General features: G+C 36.6%; 1 protein-coding gene across 5 annotated transcripts in view; it reads right to left on the reverse strand.

Moving 5' to 3' along the window:
- Positions 1-5,574: 5,574 nt before the first annotated feature.
- rdx (BTB/POZ and MATH domain-containing protein rdx) overlaps positions 5,575-19,875 on the reverse strand; it is a 522,524-nt gene continuing 508,223 nt past the window's right edge. For all 5 annotated transcript variants that reach the window (XM_085949586.1, XM_085949578.1, XM_085949571.1 and 2 more), the window contains 4 exons: positions 11,590-12,169; positions 9,643-9,821; positions 8,992-9,134; positions 5,575-8,392 (listed from right to left, as the gene is read on the reverse strand). In XM_085949586.1, the coding sequence (XP_085805712.1) occupies positions 8,239-8,392; positions 8,992-9,134; positions 9,643-9,821; positions 11,590-12,169 (1,056 nt within the window). In that variant the 3' untranslated portion in view covers positions 5,575-8,238. The remainder of the gene's footprint in view (positions 8,393-8,991; positions 9,135-9,642; positions 9,822-11,589; positions 12,170-19,875) is intronic.

Here is a 19,875-nt window from a genome sequence, read left to right on the forward strand (position 1 = left end):
TCCACAATGCAGCTAGTGAATTCGTTAGCTGTGAGTCCTCCGTCTGCTTCGTGCACCATGTATAAAGCGTTACATCGGCATAAAATTGGTTGAAACCTTTATCTGGATGGTACATAGATAATATTGGTCTCTGTCAGCATAATGGTACTTTATTGAAATAAACAAAATGATATGTAGTATTGTTGTAATAAGGCCAATAAATATATAGTTAGTGGTGTTCATGGCCCCCACATCCTGAACCGGGCCCCCATGCTGGGATCTTTGGCGGTGCCCCCTACCTATCTCTAAGGATAAAGGCAGTGTGATGCTCTACAGTAGTGTTTTCCAAATGGTGTACGCGGTAAAATTAATGTGTATATTTAGTGTTTTAATACGTCTATTTGAATTTAGGAGTTGTCGAGTGTCGATACACAATTAAATTTTTTATCGTACAACCATATAATTTTAAGTAATAACATTATTGAAGGAAAACGCAGGCGATTTTTACTATTAAAGCAAATTTGTGTTGTGTGTTTATCTCACATATCTGGTCGACTGGCCTCGCCGGGCCCCCAGGCTAGAGCCCTGTCAGCCCCCCCTTGTGAGGGCCATGGCGGTGTTCAAACACAACGAAAGTGATACGTTCAATAAGACATAATGGAACTCGTTGAAATTAAAGTATTATCCAGGCAAAAATACTAAAAATAATTGAAATACTTACTGCAATCCTGTAATATGTGATTAACCGATGTATTTATCGAAGAAATTTGTTAATTTTGTAATAATTTCGCTCTTTAACGCTCTCAATACGCACAAAAATAAACAAAGCGATTTACTGATAGATGCCAACAAAGCGGCCATGAAAACAATTAGCTCCTATCTGCCATACACTGCAAACATGCCATTCCCTGTGATCATAAATAAAGCCAATATTGTGCTCGGAAAAAATATCCTTTGTGATGTGTTGTCACATAGGATATTTTGAGATGCACGATTATGAGTGTCGGCACATGGGATTTGTTGTATTTCAGTTTATTTAAGAAACAGAATAAAATAACCACATAGGATATATTGTGTCATATGGAGAAAAAAAATCCGAATCTAAAGGGGGAAAAAACTCATTTTGCCTAAAAACGTCACATAGGATATATTGTGCTGGAAACGACGAAGTGATACAATACTTTCATTTGAAAGGCTTCAGTCCAACCAATATCAAAGCGGCTGACCACGCCAGAAATGGTGACGAAAATCCACAAAATGGTATTGGATGAACGTTGACTGAAATTGCGTGAGGTAGCAGACATGGTAGGAATTTCAAGTGCTGTACATTGACTGAAAATTTGACCATGAGAAAGCTGTGCACAAGGTGGGTGCCGCGATTACTCACAATGGAACAAAAACAGCATCGTGAGGATGTTTCAATCGAGTGTTTGGCGAGGTTTCACAGCAATGAAGTTTGAGTTTTTGTGTCTATTCATAACCATGGATGAAACATGGGTCCATCACTTTGTTACATCCCCAAATGGTCCCCATTTGGGGATGTCTCTGTGAATCTGGAGAAGCCCTGATCGGTACCAAGCCAACAAATAGTTAGGGTTGATTACGAAAATTAATAATAACAAAGCCAGCAATGCTGTAAATCCTGGCCGTTTAAAAATATCTGCAACATCGCCATTGTCACCTTTTCGACAACGCTTCTCGCTGGGAGCAAAACATAAAAGGGCCGAAAATACGCGGCAGACGGCCAGAAAGTAAACACTGTTAACTCGCGCTACGCATAAAATAAATTCTAAAAAAATGTAACCATTAGTAAATATTAACGTAAATAAATCTCGTCGTTTCCACCACAATTACGGTGTGTTATTTGTCCACCTCCAAGTCCCGAATCCAGACAAAAAACCATACAAAGAAACAAAGTGACAGCATCTTTCCACTTTCGTAAATGGAGGGAGATGACAACTTCACACCTGAGACAAAGGAACAGTCAAAACAATGGACTGAAAGGGGAGAATTGGCTCCAAAGAAGGCGAAGACAGTTCCATCTGCAGGCAAGGTCATGGCGTCAGTTTTTTGGGATGCGCGTGGGGTAATTTTCATTGATTATCTTCAGAAAGGAAAATCAATCATGCAAACTTATTGCAGCGTTTGAGTGATGAAATCAAGAAAAAACAACTGCATTTGGCGAAAAAGAAAGTTTCGTTTTATCAGGACAATGCACCAGTTCAGACATCCGTTATCGCAATGGCCAAAATCAATGAGTTAAAGTTCCAATTGCTTCCTCACGCATTCACGATTATTTTCTGTTTCCAAACTTGAAAAAATGGCTCTGTGGTAAAAGATTTGCCAACAATGAAGAGGTGGAGTCAGCGGTTGATGGCTATTTTGAGGAGCTCGACGATTCTCACTATAAACAGGGTATCGAAGCTATTGAACATCGCTGGAAAAAAAGGAGACTAGGTAGAGAAATAAAGATATTTTTTCCCAATTTTTTTGTGTTTTCTTTGTTAGGTCGGGTACTTCTGGGACTACCCTCGTAAATACTAAACTTGCAGAATGTTTTTTTATGTTTATAAATCTACATATTGGGTTGTTTTGGGGAGCTTTTTGCCACGAACACTTACCGTTTAAAAAATATTATACTTAATAACTGTGATGTTTTCACAATAAGGACTACTATGAAACTGTACTGACAATGTTTCTCGCAAGTTGAAACATGTCAAAGACTAAGAAATGTAGATGACCCGGCACATAGGTGGTCATCTTCTTTTCGTATAAGTATATCGCGTGCCAACTTTGGCACGATATAGTTGGCGGATATAGTGATCCCGCGCAACATAAAATTTCACTTGCGTGCTCGCGTTAGTCACACTTGATCTTCGCCTTTCGAGAAGTGAGTCGTAGAATTGTGTCTTCATTTCAATTTCATTCTTTATCCACGACGCTTTGACCTCAATTACTGCCTCCTGTGCCTCTCCTCTGGTTCTTAGATCTTCCCATGCGCCTCCAATTTTTCTCCAGTGGTGTTCCCAACCTTTTTTGTTGGGCGGAACCCATCTCGAGTATTTTGTAAAACGTCATTAAACCCCTTACCTATCTGACACATTAATAAATTATAAAAGAAACATGTAAAGCAGTAGTTATAACTATTAAGCAGATCAAAGATGGCACCTCTTACTATTTTTAGTCACATTTTATGTAAATTCATTATCTATTACAACTACTCTCATAAATTGTCGCAAATCTTTTTTGATCGACCACACGATTTGAATGTGTTGTCTCTCAAGCAACGCACAACCTGCCTACCTGAATAAGACAGTGGCAAAGGGCGGGTGTAAGCTGTGGAGATCTGACATAAATAGTGCACACTAAACTTTGTCAGTCAAATTTATTTGTTTTCATTGAATTAAGAACTGTTTGAGGCCTGTTTTAAATCTCGTGATAACTCAATAAATTGACTCCTGTTGCGTTACGGAAACGCGCCTCTGGCGGTAACGGTCATTACTGGTAACTCAATTTATTTTTATTCCTAGCTGCTTTAAGAGAAATGGATGTTAGCCACTTGCTCCGCCTATTAAGTGCATAATATGCTCAGAGACTAAACACACATTGAAAAAACATGTGAATTTGCCAGACAAAAATAGGTTACATTAAACTTTACTATTAATAAAATGCTTTCAAGTTATCAGTGGCGGGTTTAGGAACTTGGGAGGCCAAAGGTACAGACTGATTTTGAGGCCCCCTTGATAAAAAATAAAATAAAAACCACAAATTCCAACTTCCAACATACCCAGTAAAAAGAACAGTGCACTTTCACTATCCAATAACTATTGATGTGGTTATGTCATAGGCCCTTTTATTAACAGTTGCGGGGATTTCGTTTATGGTTTAGGTAACATTTTATACTTAATTTGAGAGAAATATGTATTTATTTAAATTTTGGTAATAATTGCATGACTGGTTTTAACTGTTTCGAGGCCCCTTTTTAAATCCACTGATGAATCGATTGTGTCATCTATGTTAAAGAAAATTATAGCTGCAAGTTATACATTATATTCATGGATGCAGCTTGTGCAACTTAGTAGGGAAATCTGAACATCTTTAGATTTACGATGTCGAGTATTTGTTTTATATAAATGTTAAAAGCTTAATTTTTGCATATCGCAACCTTACTATTAAGACCTTGTGAGTCCGATATTATGGAAAAATGAAGTTTATTCGACAAAATTTAAACAAAAAAATATTTTAAATCATATCAAAACCTCGGTTCTCTAGACTAGTATGCTCTCGATCTAGCGACAAATTTTAAAAACTCGTAGGTCTCGTGGTTTAAAACATGGAATTAAAATCTCGTATTTCACAAGCAGTGTTAGCAGATTCATCGATTAGAGAGATGTTTAAAATATTGTTTTTATTATGTTTTTTCCTTCCCCTTGACGCTCTTCTCAAACAGACTTAGGAGGTTTTAATATTAGGTGACGATATCAACTAATTTCAATTCTCTAAAAGAAAAAATTACCATTTTCACTTTTAATCGGAGAGTATTACGTGGTCTTCAAGAAAGTGGAGATTTTTACAAGGAATGGTTGTTAGCTATCAGCCTGAACTTATCGGGTCTGTGCTCTCCTTATAAATCATATTATAAAGAAAGATCTGGGATTCGAACCAGCGACCATGACGTAAGAGTTGGATACTGCCACCGGTGGTGGGTACCCTAACATCATGCTCGTGCACTGTACTTGCTGCAATATTTGTTACATCAAATTATAGACATGTTTCTTCTTATTATTTGATTAATTATTCGTTTAATTAATTATAACACAATTTTATAGTACTTATTCCACTTTTTGATTAAATTTTGTACCGGTTTCGTCAACAGTTGATAATGTCCCTTTGAGGAGGACGAAACCAGTACAAAATTTAATTAAAAAGTGGAATAAGTACTATAAAATAGTGTTTTATTCAGAGCGTTGGAGCGGACCCTTTTTTGAGTTGCTCCGCTCCGGGACCTAAAAGTTTTAATAAGTATTATATGTATACAAATGTTAAAAAAATTAAAAATTGAGTAGTTTAAAATAATCGTCATTTTCATTATTAATTCTATTAAACAAAATTTCTGACAGCAAATCGTCTGTCATTATTTGCTTCTTCTGTCAAAACAGTGAGGTTATTTATCACTCGGCAGTGTTGTCATATTATTTCAAATAATTCCAGTGTTGCAAAGTGTCAAAACATACTATTTTCATTGGATTTCAGGATGAAAATTTAATAATAAAAAAACATCCGGAGCAGTGGAGCACTACAAATTTTCGGTGCTCCGGCTCCACTCCTACTCTGGGTAAAATCCCATTGCTCCAGTGCTCCGAGCTCCGCTCCAACGCTCTGGTTTTGTTTTATTTAATTAATCAAATAATACAATGCAGTTCCACCATGAATTGACAGTTCACTCTATAAAAGAAATGTTTCTTCTTTTTAAAAAAGTAATTTTTCAGTACACTCCCACCAAATGTTAATTTGAAATCCACGTGCCGCCGCTGGTTGCTACTACTCCTCTGCACACGCTAAATAAAATTGAATTAAAGAAATAAAACAATCGTAAAATTGTATGACGTATTTAATTTATGGATGATGCAATGCAGGCAAAATTATTTTTGTGAAATTTGTAATAACATTTTTTTTTTTGTATTAAGTTCAGTGATTATAAAATAAAAAGTATACAACGTTCGATTTGATCGCGGTCTCGCGGCCACATCGTTCGCGGTCCGCCACAGGACCGCGCGACACGGAGCAAGCGAACAAACAACACTCGGCACTCGACACTCCTCTCCGACGGCTTTCACTTCGAAGCGCGGAGCGGCCTCCGTCGGATACAACACTCATTCCAAGTTAAATGCAGATTATGATACTATGCAAGATGAGACATATTTTACTTTATCACAGAACATTATGGCTTATTTTACAATAACATTTAACAAGGAGAGCTAACATGACCGCAAAGACTTTATATTTTATAAGAGTTACACATTCAGTGAAGTTGTTTTTTTTTTTAAATCATTTTTTCTTTTTTTCTTATTTACGAATTCATTCATGTCACAGAAAAAAAAGTATTTTGCGAGACGTTTAGTCAAAGTGTCAGTTCGCCCTGCAAATTGTGGATGTTGAAGGACTGGACTACGTTACGTATTTAAAAATTAAACTGAATTAAATTAACCCTAAAAATTTATCTTGTTTTAATTAACGTTTATTTAATTATATTCATAACTCTGTCAATGTGACATATACCTGTAACATTATTTTTGCTGGTTTAAATAAATATTATAGTTTCGTTACAAATTTTTACTATTGAATATCTATGGATTTCTTAATACATAACGTTGTCCAATTTTTGATAAAATTAAACTATTTTAATTCTGAGCGACACATCAAGATTTTTCTGATATAATATGGAATAATTATTAGCGAAAAATTGCTATCAACAAAGTATTTACAGAGTTTAATACGCTGTTTATATTACAAAATAACATTGAAAACACATTCTGCATAATAAATGACGGTTTAAACAATTCCCAGTGGATTTATCGACACCACTTTGTAAGTCATGTTACACATTTTTTTATATTCATACAATATTTAAACACAATGTCAACCGATACAATATTTGCAAGCTCCACTTTGCAGTATTATACTGTCTTATACATATTTACAACACAAAAATTGCAGACAATACTGTAGAAATTACTATCGGGAACGATCGGTGGACGCCGGGCATTCCGCTGAGCCCTCAGGCAGCAATTTGTAATCGGGTTAAATATTATACAGTATCGATTGACACGGTGGAAAAATGACAAAAAAGCAAATAAAAATAAAATAAGCAAAATAAACGGAAAAACAATAATTATGAATCTTCTAATAAAAGTAACTAATATAATAATATGAAAGGTTTTCATTTACCCCTTTGCATTTTGCATTTCGCATTACAGAGATCATTTTTATAATAATCAAATGGCCGAATTTGCAACAAAAAAAATACTTATTCAACAATGGTAGGAGAAAATAAAAAGTAAACACGGGCGGCCACTCGATTATTTAAGAAAAATCAAAACGACAACTAATTCGTAAGACCGAGGAACTTAAAATGCAACCCAAAAGTTCCACATATCACAATAAGGTTCATGACATGAACGCTACTAGCCGGAATAGGTCAACGTTCGACAACTAATCAATCGATGCCGGACGGGCGCATGTCCCTCCAATCGCCGCTTCAAATGGAACGGATCTATTTATTCGGTCAGTATTTTTACGAATTTACGGCCAGTATTTTAAATAAATCAGTAATGAAAATTTCAGCAAATAGAATACTGTATGTACTGCAAATCGCTAATTATTTACTATATTGTATACTTAAAATAGTATAATGACTATTGTGTAATGCGTACTGGCTATTTATTATTAAAAATACTGTCAGTTTGTTTTAAATACTGATCAATTGAATAGAACTGTTAATCGTTTGAAATTTACGAAAGGGATCAGAGAGACACGTCACCGTTCCGGAAAAGGAAAACATAATTTTAAACGCTACCAGAATTCGCTTCGGGGACTTGGCACATTTTTCATTTATTTTACGAAAATTTGGTCTCACCATTTTTTTTTATTATTTGTAATCTATACACGAACGCGAGTCGTCTCCCGGTCGCGCTCATCGTGGTCTGGTGGGATTCGTGAGATTCTACAATATTATTTATCATTACAATTAGCTAAATAGAGCAACAATATTACGATTATATCATTACTCGTTACTTATACCGTACTATCTGCGTTTACAATAATTATTAGACGTAGCGAAATCAATGTGGACTACAGTTTTGGGACGCGCACCACACTTCCGCTTCCATAAAAAGTACTTATTCCACTGAACACAATATAACATATTCACAAGAGACAATCGTCGAGTCGAAGCGGCCTCTTCTCCCTCCTGTGCCGAAATCACTCCGATGATGATGACGCTTCGCAGAGGGAGCCGACGGCCGCAGATGTGAATCTTCGATAAGGTGACGCGATTCGCGCGATCGGGCGTACTCCCGTTCTACAGGGGAGCCGCGTCATTTCTACGTAGATCGAATCGGCGTTCGACGGTCGGCGAGGCGTGATAGCTTTTCCACGACGGAGACATTATTTTCACAGGAAAGGAGTTACCGCATTCAATTTGTTTATCTTTATTCAATATTATCACAATGTCGGTTTGAGGAGCTGACTCTTTAGCGCTCACGCCAGCTTCATTCGCTTCCGAGGCGGACCGATGGGCGGGATCTGTTGCTGTTGAGTGGCCAGCGCTCGGAACGCCTCCGCTATCAAGTGAGGGTGTGACGAAATCATGTTCTTCCAGCCTGCTGTGTCCATCACGTCCGTCGCGTGACTCCTGCAATTCAAACAGAAACACATTAAATTAAACGGAAGTAAAACTAATGATACGATAAACTATTCATTCATAAGTGGAGTATATGGACATACTCATTATCTTAACACGAATTTTCTAGAAACCTAACCAAATTATAAACTTTTACTGATATAACCGAATGTTTAGAATTTTCATAGAAGTTCTTCACCAAAAGAAAATAATTATTCATTCAATAAACGAAATAACAATGTCACTCCGGAAAAATTTAACAAAAATAATTCCTTCAGCTTACGTTTCCGAGTAATTTCTTTTTAAAACACTTGAAACATCAATAACATAGAATAAAATATGTTTGTAAAAGATTTTTCATTACTGAAAAATGATAAAAATAGACAAGTCTCCCGATGTAAAACAACTATATTTACCATATTGTGCCGGAAATAGCCAGGCGGTAACAAGTCATACACGAGTCATACACACAATAACTGTGTTATATAGATTGCGTGGTGAATCTCAGGCTGCAATTGATAATGTTTATGGGCGCTAATCTCAGCCCATTAACGAATTATGGTCAATGTCCATCGTCTGACAGATTACTTAAATGTATATTTCACACTTACGTATTAATAAAATCTATGGTCTGAGCTTTGAGTTGGTCGGCAGAATGCAAGTCGGCCAGGATGAGGGTCTCGGCAGCCGTCTCAACCGACAGATTCATGCACAGCGCTTCTTCGCACATCACTTTTAACCTCTCCAGGGCATACTGAAATTAAAACAATGATAATATTAAAAAACGGTCCAATAATCTAGTCGTAAAGGATATCATAATCTAAGCTAATTATAGTTTTTTTTTATCATTATTTTATCTTCTTCTTTGTAAGGACTTCGTGACTGAGAATTGTGGCTCAGATGATGTGACCATCTTACAGCCTTTTCCGCGGCTTGGCACCATTCCTATTGACATTCGGCGGCACGTAAAGCCTGTCACAGGCATTCTTGATCTGGTCCATCCATCATTATTTTCATACCGGGCTAAAATAATGTTGATTGGAATGTTTTCTTTTTCGAGTGCAGGCATTGAGTTTTTTGTCATGTTTTTTTAATAAAACTAATTTCTTAACGATCCACCGAATGAAAAAATGTGACGCAGGCGCACATCTTGTTTTCATGGTTCTGACTGTGAAATTACAGGTTGCTTTCTCAGGTTTCTTTAAAGAATATTGCATTCTTTAATCTTCTAACTTATTCATTGGTATTTTTTTAATATTTACCTTATCGGCAGCGGCGAGTAAGTCGTCGGCCATTTTGTCGAGGTTTGGCGCTCGGCCTGTGTAGATGAAGCGTAACATCTCTCTTAAGACCTCGTGGTCTACGTCTGTGATGTCCACTCGATTCCGTTTGCGTTCTTCCATCTCGTGTTCGAACATCGCTGCAAACACAGGACTGCGCGCTGTGGAACCAAAAAAAAATCAATATTATTGGTAAATCATAGTATGGTGACAAGTGAAAGATCTGATTTTAAAGAATAACCATTTTCTTAGAAGATGGAGCAACTCAGGCTAATGATTTAATTGGCTGCAAGGCGTTTCGTATGGGAGGTTTATTTGAAGCAAGATTAGCAATTTTGCTGGGAGCTGTACTAAGATAAAATCACTTTGTATTAGTGTCACAAGTCTAATCCAGGTTTTTTTATATAATGAACTATCATAATTTTAGTCAGGCCTCGAAAAATTACGACCCACCATTAATGCGGCCTGGAAACTATATTAATTAGCTATCAATGAAAACTTGAAATAAAAAAATATAACTATCAATTCTACAGAAAAATACAAATCCCTTTCCGACACACTTAGCATCCATACACCTTACAGAACACTTTGCTAAATAATCTCTTTAGAATGGCCACTGCAACGAGCCCGAAACGTTGAGAAACAAAGGAGGAAGAACACACTGTGACAACCCAAAAATCTATTACAATAATTTTTAATTGGAAAATCACGTAAAATCGCAAATATCAGTAAAAGATGCAGACAATACAGGCCGCTATTATTCTATTAATTTAAAAGTATTCTATGTTGCCGACAGAGAATATTATTTTTTTATAGTTACCAACAGAATCATTCTAAAACTGTCATGGAATTGAAAAGTAAAATAAATACTACAATGATGATATCATTTTATATAGAACTAGCGATAGAACAAGACTTCATCCGCAAGAAATACGGAAAGAAAAAGTAGACAGATATATAATCATCAGTCAGGGTCGATCGACTGCTGGATGAAGGCCTACCCTAGCTCTCTCCACTCTTATCGGTCGAGATATACAAGAAATAGACTAGATTAATATAATGAATCATTCAATTTCTAACTGTACCGTAACAAATGGACAGACAGACACTCCAATTTTGTTATTAGTAATACAGATAGCTGATAACGAGTATTGATTCTACAGGGGACGGATCAAAAGGGGTAACAAATACATATTGATACATCTCACCTTCACGTGTATTTATGTGATTTAGCATGATGAGGGTTTATGCATGTAAAGTGTAAAGCATCTGTCATTCTTTGTGTTTTTAAGTGGTCACACCTATTGCATGTATAAATACAGAGCCCTATGCAGAATCCAAGATTTCGATCCTAAGGATAAGTTGACTATAATATAGACTATAATACTGAGTATAGAGTTAAGGAATCCTTAACCATAGACAACTTTTGTTATGAACACGCCCCCTTCTGTATTACCATTTACCACTGACAGCTGCTGTCAAAATAAATTCGCATGTCTATAAAACAGTCCATACACTCAAATTCATTTAACAATGTATCTCAATATGGATATTGATAGTGTTAATTCGTTTGGCATGTACTTGCAGAATGTTATTTTACTTTTATATGCCAGCCCGCAGAAATACAACATGCCAGATGATAGAATGACACATGACTCATTTTTAAATATGGTATTATTTTCAAGAGAAATGATCTTAACTAAGGACAATGTTTCTGCATAGTGTTTTCTGCTAAGGAAATTTTAGTTATGACAAATGTTTCTGCATTCCGCTCACAGGCATCACATCATAAATATTTTATGATATGATTTTTTTTAATTTCTTCATTTTTGACCGATTTTATAGGAAAATATATTATGCTCATAAAAGAGGATGTGTTGTTGAAAAACTGTTGGAAACTCTGAGATAAAAGATGCAGTATAGTCTTACCGGCCAGTATTGCTTTGTGCGCCTGGAACTCTCGTCCGCCGACGGCCAGCGTCACGTCCGAAAAGCGTTCATTGTCAAAAAGCACTCCGAGATCATCCGACAGGCGGCAGTCGGGAACTTTGAACTGCACTATATTTGACTGTCCACTGATGTTGATACTGTCCGCCACGACTGACACTTCACAGAATATCGTAAGTTTATCCTCCGGCAGCAACCCGTTGGCCTCGTCCAGCAGGAAGTCTCTCCTGATGAACTTCTTGAATCCCCAATCTTTCCCCTGCACGAAGCGGTATGCCCGCTGCGACTCCATGGCTTTGGTTTCCTCCCTCTTCGCGTTGAGAATGGAGAATTTGAACTTGGCGCGGACCTCTGATTTGTTGCAGGACACGAGGAGCAGGTATAGGGAGAGGTAGTCTTTGCTCTCCTCGTCCAGGCCTTTGGGGTTGACTCGCAGGCACCATTTGAGCTTGTCGCTGGCGCCCGCCGAGAACGTCGACGACTTCAGCACCTCGCCCATCTCCTCCCGGCAGAAGCTGAAGTTGTTTATCGTCCACATGTAGCTGAATTTGACCACTTTTACCTGAAAAAAAACAAGAAGACACCAGTATTAGTACAATATCATTATAAAACTTTAAATTTAGTATGGCAATTTGTTGGGTGTGGTATTTGAATGTGGCAAATATAGCAAATACTCATCGCAATAAAAGTGAGGGCTTTCTCAATTAGGCTACCAACATAACTGCTAATCCGGTCGATATTTTCCAACAAAGGCGCATCTACAGTATTCTTTTTTATGCCAATAATAATAACATTAATAACCAACTCTTGTACCCAATTTTCTTTCTTCAAGAGTAAGCGAGACGCGATTGTCATTTTATGGTACTATTTGACAGGTAGTGAAAATCGGTTAACCTCAAAATGAGTATAGTTCGTTTTTTTGCCGGCAGGTTCACCACTATCGTTCAACTGCGCATCCACAGATGGAAAAAAATCCCTACTGTCGCATGAAAATTCAGAAGCTTCCAAACTTTTTTGATTCATGCACGCAAACTTGCAACTTCATAATAATAAATATGTTTACCCATTCATTTTCTTGTTATGGTCGCGATAATACGTACTGTCAACAGTAAATCCATGCACGCGTAAACGGGGTATTACGCTACCTACATTATTTAATTGAATGAATCTATCAAATTGAGCCGCCTTAGATAGCTGTGCCATGCACACAGAATGGACGTGTCACGCAGAAACTGACATTCGGCAAACCGAAAGGTAAACGAAAATCCGGCCGACCTCGTACAAGATTGATGGATAATGTAGTGAAAATTCCCACTTAAGGTTGTAGCGCCAAAAAGGAGAAAAAATAAACGAATAATTACGACTGCTTTTAGTGTGTGTGTGTCAGTAAACTAAATGAATGAAATATTTTATATTGTGATATATATTTAATTTCCCTGTATGAAATACATTATGGTGAATGAATGAGTGAAAGCGTGCAACAGGTCACGTAACACAGCGTAAGTCAAACCATTCATACAAAAGTTGCAAATTTCGCCACCAGTTACAATAATAAAGAAATACCTGTGTATGTTTTTTCGTACAATTTAATGCAGTCTTTTTGGAAGCCCATTGGGCCGACTGGCCAGGTGAAAGTTCAGCGTGCAAACGTTTTTATCGCAAGAGTAAATATACCCGAAGTGAGCAGTCACACACCTGGAGAAAGTATTGCCCGAGATCAGGCAGTGCAGGTGAGAGATTCACAGACATAGGTTTGCGTAATGGGCTCTCATTACCAATCTCACCATATTCTAAAGCTATGAGTCACCGGTCTAAAACGACAGTTGTTGGCAACTGCGACAGTCCAACTGTTGCAAAATAAAACTACTTTGATTTGCGTAGACATTGCTATTGTAGGTTACAATAATTAATGAATTAAACCTTTCCAATCCAAGGGTAGGCGTTTGCTAAATACATAGAAAATATGTATATTTTAATTCTATAAAAGATAGGCCGAGATGCATAGAATGTCACTAATCACAATAAATAGGTGTTATTCGGGTATATAGTGATTACTGTTAAATGGAGAATTAATGTGCACGCTATGGATAATCTAAAGAATAACCAGTAATTAATTAAATACAGCTATCACATCTTTTATTCGCTTCCCAACAAAAAAATATAATTTAAGTAACGATTATATAGACAAACACGAAATACTGGCAGTATTAAATACGTACCTACTATTATGAAAATATACACGATATTAACAATAATTACCTAATATGAATTTCATTGCCATACGAATCAACAATATATATATATATATATGAATAAGAAAACATGACTTGAAAACATCTCAACGGGATTTGAACCCGTTCATGTATAACCTACTAGTTTAAATTGTCGTCATTAGATTCGTAGCCATAATTGGTTCAAATCCCGTCGAGTTTCGTATTTTTTTCAAATATATTTTTTCCTAGTCGGTATAATTATATCTGAGGTGTTTTCGAGTTATGCATGTTCAATATATGGAATATTCGGTTCTCAAAATCTTGCGAATTATTTATTCGAATAAAAGAAATGGTTTATTAATAAGAAAACACTGTTGAAGCGTCCATAGTATCCAATCATCATTTGAAACAAATGGCAATGCAGCGCTGCCTTGCCAATATTATAATGTTTGCATATTCTGTCATTCTATTTTGATAATAGGTATATGCATGGCTCTTCTCGACGTCATTTTGATTTAACATATCATCGATATTCTATGCATATGGATTATAGTAAAGTTATGAGTAGAATATAACAATTATTGTGATCTTCATTACCTACTACAATAGTAAATTAAATACTCTCTCGATCAAGTCCGTCGTACGTAAAGTTATAGCAAGCCGGTGGATGGTTTGATTGGCGTGGCCGAACCGTCAAACGGTCCAAACGGCGGCCCCGAAGTCCGCTTGGCGAAACCGCAGCTCGCGTGACGTAACGGCGGTTCAAGGCCGGCCGTTGGCGCCCGCGGAGGACGGACGCGCCCGGCCCTGTCCTTCCGAACCCCCGCGAGGACGTTCACCCGCCGACGGTTCGCGGAACAAACAGTTAGTCCTACGAATGCTAGGCCAGCGTCGATTATTTTCGCTGTTTGAAATAACAACATTCGCTGTCATCTTGATGTTTTCTTTAGAGTCATTCATTACGAACTTTTCAAGACACAATAATCTCTAGTGAATAATTAGACACCCACGATAGCCGCGTGGCTTAAGCCCCGGTCTATAGTGTCGAGGGTCCCAGGTTCGAATCCTGGGTCTGGCAAGTACACATATTGTTTTTCAATTTGTGTATGAGTCAAAGTATGGACCTAATAGGTTGAGCAAGTGGGTGACATCCATTTCTCGTAAAAATAAAATCTGTTAATACAAACCTCCACTCGGTGGGGGCCCATATGATCCTATTAGGATCGGACATGGTCGAAAGAAGGATAATTAGAGTAGAAAACAAGGCAGTAACAAAAATTAAATAAGTACATGATAATACAAGAAGTATAATTGAAGACAAATACTAAAGAGTAGCGTAACATGACATGGAAAAGTGCATGTTGGGAATATCGCGTAAAGATAAAAAAAAAAACCGCGAGAAAAAGTACGCGATGTGCATATCAAATGGGAATGGGTTGGATATGTCGCTCGGCGAATGGACAACCGCTCGACAAATGCCGTCATAGGTATAGTGGTACCCAAGGGGCACTAAACGCCTACAGGGACGCCCTAAAACCCGCCGGATAGACGAACTCATAACGTAACCTAGGGGAGACCTTTATCCAGCAGTGAATCGACCCCGGCTGATAATGATGATGGAATAATATATATCGACGTATGCTTCTATGCATGTGCATTGAAATTACAATGCGAGAAACTAGTGGCATCCATAAAATAGTATTGCTTCGGTAACAATTTGATTACATAATATATGGACTCGGAGATATGTGAAACGAACTTACGCCACGCGGACACTATGGCACAGTAAGTAGAATCAATTTCATCGATTACTGTGTAAAGATATGGGCGTATACCGTGGCGTAACTAACAAGAAGAACCCTTAAAAGTTGTGAAGGGAGCGTCCCAAGACCCCCATGGCCCATATTGTGAATTGTGTGTGCAAGATTCCTATTTTGTGTTTATAATATTACATCGGTCGAGACTAGGTGAGACGTTTACTTGTCTTAATGTTTAGCCCTATTCAATAGACACTCTACGTACTGGCAGTCGGTATGGACCGCCCCCACAGAAATGGGCTGGGCTCACCACACTGAATCGAAATCTACATCTTCACAAGATTATTTCTAAGAAACATAGTCTTATGTATATTTATTTTGTTAATTTTTAGCATACAAGGCAGTATATTGGTGAAGTGTTTTCATATAAATTACAATATTATATTAATTTCCACATGATAAAATAATACATCGATAAATAGGGTAAATTGGTCAATCAGTGCCATTTGTGTGTTGTTAATAATTCATATAAATCAGTGATTTGTATTCTAATGCCTTCAAATCTTGTTAATAATAAATAACAAAGTTAATGCAATTTATTTGTTAAAATTCGCGTCTCCGTTACCGATCCTCATTTTGTACCCACGTTGTCCTAGGACCAGTGCCTATGTTCCTATTCGCAGGCCGTTCACCCGAAACGGCAACGGGGGCCGCGCAATAACCACACAACGAGGGTCGACGCCCCTCCTCGCGGCGCTGGTCGCTGCGTGGAAGCCTCATTCGGCATGCGCCGCTGGTCCGCGACCGGAACAGATGGGACAAACTTTAGCACGTGCCACCTAGAGGACGATGCATCCCGTGGTCGACATTGAACTGATGGCCCCGCCGAGGAATGCGATATATACGAATCGTAAAATATACACTACACACCTCCCTTCACTTAATACCGAAAGGTATTTTACCCAGTTAGCAGGTCATTATGATGACATTCATCACTTCACCAGACAGTTAAAGCAACATACAGTTGTACAGTTAGCAGGGTAGCATTACTCGCCCTGTTTTTCTATATGCCTCCCTTTCACATATATACTTTGTAACTCGAGTATTAATGTTAAATTTCATTATCAGCATTGGTCAATCTACTGCCGTATGAAGGCTTGAACAAGCTAATTCCATTTCTAAGTACGTTTCCAGAATTCAACTATTATCCCGTCGATCCAGCGATCCAAAGATCTACCTTTCAGACATGTTCTACCTTTCGTGTACGACGGGATGATTAGATCTGTCTAACCTTCATTGAGCAATATAAATTATATTAGTCACCCTTGCAAAGTAATTGTTACATATTATTGCAGATTTATCATGCAAATTTTGGTCCGAAAAGCAAAGAGGCTGGCCAAACTGTTCTGACAGAAGCAACAAGTTACTATTAATCCTCAACTAATTTAAAAACATGGCTCGATTTAATTTTATTTCATACACACACTGTGGACAATATAGTTTAGTTTAGATTATTTACTGAATGTCAATAATTCTTCAGTCAAAATTTTAGTGATATTTAATAATATCTTCGTTTACCGGAAAATTGGGAAAACAATATATATATTTAGAAATGACTGCAAGGGAAAGGCATTTTAGTTATATGCCAAATAATGATACTTACATATAAATTGTACGTACCGCAAAGAGATGACTTTATAGCATTGCGATTATCGTGGAGCATCGTAGATAGCAATGTCCCAATTGTATATCAATTAATATCTGATAATAACGCTGTCTTTAATATCAGATATTTGATAAGTACGACTTGATACTTACGAGAACCTATCAGAATTTGATATAAATTATACGATTTCTAAAATACTTACCTACTTACCTTTTTTTCTGTCTGTACCTTCTATTCCGGTCGGTTTTATTTAGTCATGAAATTTATCGTAACGCTATGCGACCATCGGTTTCCGATACAACATCTCACTGTAACTGTCATACGATCAACTGTATTCGTATAATTTTCCGGACATAAGTCAATCACAGAACATATAATAAATTAAATTCCGATAGGCTATACTTTTAGTACATATATACCAATACAGTAAAGTTTGACGTAGGGTTTTGAATGTGTGAGTGTGCAATTAATAGTGTGTTGTAATACACCAATATTAAATGAGCATCAATGCATAAACCGAGAGCAGTTGTTAGTATTCGATGTATGACGTATTCTTGACACATGTTTAAATTTATCCCGTATTCTTCCTTACTCGAGATCGGGTACCTGCTTCTCCTTACCGGTCAGGTATTTCAGTTCCCATTATTTCTGAGTAAATATAATACATTTGAACGCCTAAGTGCAATATGGGTAATATGACCAAAAGCTATTATTTTTAACTGTCGGGCGGTTACATCAAATACGAATATTTTTTTTACGTAAACGACTCCAAGTTATGATCAAAAAATTTAAAGAGACACATTCATATTATTATTTAATGTTTTATATTTAAACAATTCAAGGCGAGCAAGAAAAAAATAGACTCGTAAGAACAGGCAAAGAACATACTATTGGAGACTTTCTGATTTTAATATTCAAATTATTCAACATTATTAAATTTAGAAAAAAATTGCACCCACGTTATTATTAATGAAAAACATTAAACCGACTGTCAAGCGTAAAATTTTATGTAGGGTTCAGCACGCGAAAATGTAACCGAGATTCGTTGGTTATGGCGTCGATGTTTGTATCACTAAATACCACATTATGTATTATTTAATTGGGGATATAAGATATAGGTACTAATACCCTCTTTTTGTGAGTCCACCTATTATATATAAACCAATCACCACGCATTGATCTTTCATTTAAAACACAAAATCCGATTGGCAAAATTAACGTAATTTAATATGCAATTCCAGATGTAAAAACTACTGGTTAATTTTGTCGTACTTAGGACGCACGTTGTTCATTTTGGTTGACGCCTACACCCGATTTAGTCAAGTCAATTCTACCAAGTTCATTCAGCAGCATTTACTTGATAATATAAATTACTTGATGCGTTTTTAGACGACGGCTATTTCGGTTATAACACCATTATCAAGACTATACAAGTATTATGTAGTTCAAACACCTGTAGAATTTGATATAATTTATATTCCACTCACCCTCACTTGAACGTTAAATAGTGTTTTTGAATTCAGTTACGACCTCCCTTCCTATCGAACCAAGACGCGTACCTATTAGGATTTCCATCAATATATTTAGATATGTAACTTTATCATTAAGTGTATATTAGAGTATTTTATTACGTTATTAGCTCGTATTCTTGTTTGTCCAGTACAAATCTCGCAATCGATTTTTAACTAACTTCCCGACTAGCTAGACATTTGAAAATTTTAGAATATATCAGAATACGATATATTCTAAAATCTTTAAGCAGAATTGAATTCATTTTCAGTTAATTCTGTTTTGAATGGAAAGTTATTTCAGAAAAATCCGTAAAAACTAAAAGACTATTATTGGTTGCTAAGGGGGTGGTCCTAGCAACTAAATTATTAATATATACGTGCGTTACTATGGAAATCAAAATAAAATTTCAAAATGACATTTCAGTATTCTATATTTGTTTGTTTTTTATTTACTTCATATCAAGCACAAGTTTGAGCATAATAATTCAACAGAAAATTTAAAACGATGTAGGTATGTAAAAAGTTATTTTTATCTTATATTTATTTAACTATGTATTAAAAATAGCCAAGAGTTCGTCTATAAAAAATTCAACATTCCGAGCCTATTTTGTCGAGATTTGAAGATGAATAATTAATTATACAAAAGGGGACACCCAAGCGGTTTTTCTATTGTAAGTTTTTATCGAATATAATAAATGACTTCCATGTTACAAGCTGGAAGTAAAAAGAAAACAATGGACGGTTATTGTTCTTAGTTTGATAAGATCAAGCTCAAGAAACAAAATCAGAATGTGTCAAAGGAATAATAATGTAAACATTGAAGGCAGAGAAATGTAAACGAATCTCATTAAAAAGATTAATATATTTTTAACTTTACATAGGTACACAGAAGAGCGAAGACCGAGAATTAAAATATATGGATCAAGATCTCATACTGTGTTATTCAAATGTGGCTTTAAGTCCAGACAAGGTCTACAACGACACGAAACTGTAAACTTCGATGGTAGTGCTAACTATTGCCTGCACTTCAAATACAATATGGAAAACTATTTGTAAAAAATGATGATAGTTGCATGCAACCGATAATCTTCATTTACTGCGAACAGGTTACCGCGTTCCAT

Source organism: Rhyacophila brunnea, unplaced genomic scaffold, assembly GCF_057557595.1.
Source record: "Rhyacophila brunnea isolate RB1 unplaced genomic scaffold, BYU_Rbru_1.0 scaffold_10, whole genome shotgun sequence".
Classification (NCBI taxonomy): domain Eukaryota; kingdom Metazoa; phylum Arthropoda; class Insecta; order Trichoptera; family Rhyacophilidae; genus Rhyacophila; species Rhyacophila brunnea.